Source organism: Gossypium hirsutum, chromosome A11 (assembly GCF_007990345.1).
Source record: "Gossypium hirsutum isolate 1008001.06 chromosome A11, Gossypium_hirsutum_v2.1, whole genome shotgun sequence".
Taxonomy (NCBI): Eukaryota; Viridiplantae; Streptophyta; class Magnoliopsida; order Malvales; family Malvaceae; genus Gossypium; species Gossypium hirsutum.
This window is the reverse complement of record NC_053434.1, coordinates 60,730,063-60,733,982: the sequence shown is the minus strand read 5'-3', so window position 1 is coordinate 60,733,982 and position 3,920 is coordinate 60,730,063. Positions and strand designations below refer to the sequence as shown.

The 3,920-nt window shown below is 34.5% G+C and overlaps 1 protein-coding gene across 1 annotated transcript; it reads right to left on the bottom strand.

The window, feature by feature from the left end:
- Positions 1–1,641: 1,641 nt before the first annotated feature.
- On the bottom strand, positions 1,642–3,381 carry LOC107898980 (transcription factor RAX3). Its single transcript, XM_016824565.2, has 3 exons — positions 2,955–3,381; positions 2,729–2,858; positions 1,642–2,640 (listed from the first exon to the last, which is right to left on the bottom strand). The coding sequence occupies exons 1-3, from the start codon at positions 3,088–3,090 to the stop codon at positions 1,824–1,826; spliced, it is 1,083 nt and encodes a 360-aa protein (XP_016680054.1). The 5' UTR covers positions 3,091–3,381; the 3' UTR covers positions 1,642–1,823.
- Between the last annotated feature and the right edge of the window lie 539 nt (positions 3,382–3,920).

Genomic DNA, 3,920 nt, shown 5'->3' with positions numbered 1-3,920 from the left:
TGTTGAATGAGTAAAAAAGAACCAAAAAATTAGAAATGAAAAAAAATAATGGGTTCATATCAACCGTTCATCATTCATATTTAGAGCTAGAATAAATATATAACCTATGAAAAGATTATAACATTAATGAGAATTAATTTCCTTTGATATGGAAAGTGATGCATGATTGACTTACCAAAATACTTGCTTAAAATCTCGAACAAATGGCTGCCAAGACGACAATAAGATGCAGGTCAATTGTGTTTGGCCGATGGCCAAGCCCTAGTGCAACTCCTTTTGACTTTGAGATCACCGCCTAAACCCGTGGTTTCATTTTCCCTACAAATTCTACCATGTCAATATATTTTAAAAAGATAAATCCTATATATTTATTTAAATTAAACAATTATATGTTGGGAGAATTGTCTTTTCCACCCTTGAATTTTCTTGGTAAATTTTCTTAAACTTGTTAATGTTTCGATAAAGAAAAGAAGAGAAAGAAAAATCCATTGTAGTTTTTTGCTTTTCTCCTGTTTTGTGTTGGCGAGTAAATAAAGATAGATGGCCATATTTAAATGAATGAAAGAAAGTGCATGCATGCTTTAGTTCCATGGAGTCTCCGACATATATAAACAAAACTTGTAATTTGAAAGATAGAAACATTGATTATTATACGAAAAAGATTCAGCTTTTGTCTTTAGATTTTGTTTCCAACAAAGGAAGGTAATGCAAGGCAACCCAAATCCCATTTTTACAAGGATCAAAAGACATCAAATCAAATAATATGCACCATCAAACACCTACCATATTCAATAAGGGGAAAAGCTATATATATAGTATTTAAATGCTTTAATAATGTTCACCATGAACATTGTGGCCAGCATCTTATCTCTCTTCTACGTAATCTGTCTTATTTAACTAAGTGGAAGTAACTGTTTCGGAAATTAATAATCGTTTTAGATATAAGCGAGAGCAATAAATGATTATTTTGTTTTCTATTTAGGTGATACTATTCAGTAATTACATTAATTTTTGAAGTTAAAAGTTGAATTAATTTTAGAAAAAGAAAAAAAACCTTCTCCCCTAATTCGAACTTAAATTTTTATTTCAATCAAGATTTTATTTCATTGAGCTACTAATCATTTGACACAACAAATTAATATTTTTATTTTATTTTATTTATTGTTATTATAACTAAACAGATGCCTTAAATCAAGGAGTGGAAGAACTTATGGGATTGCCTTAAAAAGTGAAAACAAAAATATAATACCAACCTTTATAATCTTTTATGCCTAACATGTGCATTCAAAGCTCTTCCAATGTTTTAATTTGCAGGCTGGGAGATAGTAATAAAAGAATGCAGCCATTGTCAGATATCCAATTTGCTAGAGCCTAGGAGGTTAAGGCCAAAACGTCTAAGCACCTTAACTTTACTATTGTGCTTTTTTCATGGATACCTAGGAGGGGGATTTTATAGCAGATATTGGAATTCAATCCATGTGTTACAAAGAGGGGGGAAAAGATGTACCTTCTTTTTGCATTGTAATTAAGAAATATACCATAAAGTTCTTCAGACAGTACTGATCCAGGGAGATCAGAAATATAATATAAAGATATTGAAGTTCGCAATTTATGACTATCGTTCTCAAAGTGCAAAGCAAATTTGGACTAATCAACTGCATCTGATCACATTAATTTTAGAACTTAAAGTTAAAGAGAACCCAGAAGAGGAAAAGCTGAAGAAAAACAAATGTCAAAATCATAAAACAAAACAATAATCTCTGCATATGTTTATTAAGAAAGAGATTCTGACATCAAATTAAATTTCCCTAATAGGTACTAATTTACACCGCCCATGTACAGTACTGTTCACCATAGGTAGAAGCTTGTGGCATGTTTTGTTGGCAAGGTTCAAATCCAGTGACAAGCTGAGGAAAGCCTAGAGAATATATGTCTCCCCAGCTGCTACTTTCAACGGAGCTACTCCCAGTAGTACTGCTGCCATCGACCATATTGTCCGTTCCATAAAACCCTTCCAACCCATTCATTATTTGTTGATTGTTGCTGTAGATCAGCTCACGTAGTTCATCTGTGAAACCATCAAGCCCTTGGAACATATCATTAGGAACAGCGGCTTCGTTGGTGTTAAAGTGGGTACTATTTGTCACTTGAGAACAAGTGCTGTTTATTGGACTAATGGAAGATGCAGGTGAAACCGTGTTGTTCATGGAATTCTCATATAGTTGATCTTGAGCGAAAGAAACATCAAGAGGGTACCGAGAAGAATTCATGGGATTGGGGATTGGAGTGCTTGTGCTTGATTGTGGGTGATGATCATCTGAGAATCTTCCTCCTAGTTTGGTAAGCAAATTCTTGATGGATTCTTGGTCTTTAGGAAGAGGAGGATCTTGATTTGTGGTGGTTGTAAAAGGTATGACTGGTGGTTGCTGTGGCCAGTATGGGGGTTGGCTCACCATTCCAGGAAGCATATAATCCCCACTTTCTCTCTTCATTTCTTGCTTAACGGTGAGCCAGCTAGCTCTCCGAGCTTGTTGCTCTTTTCGCTGCTTGCCCAGGAGTTTCTTTTTAAGCCTCGTGTTCCAGTAGTTCTTGATGTCATTGTCAGTTCTTCCAGGCAATTGTGCTGCAATTATAGACCATCTGCGCATTCAAAGAAAGCATATATGTAATTGAAGTTTTCAATTGCTCAAATTCCAAGAAAGGTCTTTAACCATATAAAGCTAATTACCTGCTACCAATGTTTATGTAAAGGCTGCAAATTATGTTATCTTCTTCCTCAGAGAACGCTCCATGCTTAATGTTGGGTCGAAGATAATTCAACCATCTGAGCCTACAACTCTTGCCACATCTCTTAAGCCCTGGAAACAAAGAGATCAATTTAGACTATATATATATATATTTTGAAGGTTTAATATATAAAACTGAAGTTGAGCAATTGATTGCTAATTACTAACCTATCTTCTGAGGCAAGGCAATCCAGTTGCCACCGGTGCCGTTTTCCTCTATATAAGCCTTGAGTTTGGCATCTTCCTCCGGCGACCATGGACCTTTCTTCACGTTAGCTTTGTCACAGCAAGGAGCTCTCCCCATGTTTCTATGTGTTGATGAGACAAGTTTGAAAGTTAGCTACTCTTTTCTGCTCACTTGACAATAATAATGAGAGTGATTTTATATATACACACAAGAAGAGGGAGACTGTAATGGCAGAGGAAAACTGACTTAGAGGAGAAACAATGTCCCCCAGGATTCAAAAAGGAGAAATTTTTTTCTAAAAAATAATAAAGGTTGAAACTTTAAGCATAAAATATTGAAGCAATAGAAAGTGCCAGAACAGAAGACCAGGATTTTTCTTAGTGTCCTTCTACCTTCAGAATCTAAGATAATCTAAATTTATATTGCAACATAACGTTTATTTATGATTGGCTACCCATCTCCATAATTTGACCCTCTCTCCCCCATGGAATTATTGGTGGACCCTGCAAATTAAGATGATGATTAAATCAAATGGATTAAATTGTTCCTCAGCTATACGTACGTACTTGCCTTCCTCAGCCACTTCCTTGCTTCTTTTTTAAGCAACAACTAAAACACATCATGGTTTTTAGAACAGATTTGGAAAAAGACCAATGCCTGCCTTAATATTAATTAGATTGAGGATAATTTTACCTTCTATTTTTTTTTTCCAACTTTTGTCGAGCTTTTTCTTCTCAATTTATTATCTTTCGAGGAAAAGTATTTGAGGTTGATAGCAAGTGAATTACGATAACCAGTGAAATCGTACAGTTATTAACAACTTCTAGCTTATGATTTTAATCTTATCAAGAGATGACACAATTATTAACAACTTTAATCTTAACGATCAAGCTTAATTACTACTGTGGTTAGTGGTTTATTGTTTCATTAAAAAGGATGTAGTTATA

Excerpts from the sequence above, each read along its gene's own strand:
- LOC107898980 (XM_016824565.2), bottom strand. The coding sequence starts at position 3,090 with ATGGGGAGAGCTCCTTGCTGTGACAAAGCTAACGTGAAGAAAGGTCCA. Across the intron at positions 2,859-2,954 it reads TGCCTTGCCTCAGAAGATAG|GGCTTAAGAGATGTGGCAAG; the intron begins GTTAGTAATTAG and ends CTTTGTTTCCAG. Across the intron at positions 2,641-2,728 it reads TACATAAACATTGGTAGCAG|ATGGTCTATAATTGCAGCAC; the intron begins GTAATTAGCTTT and ends TTGAATGCGCAG.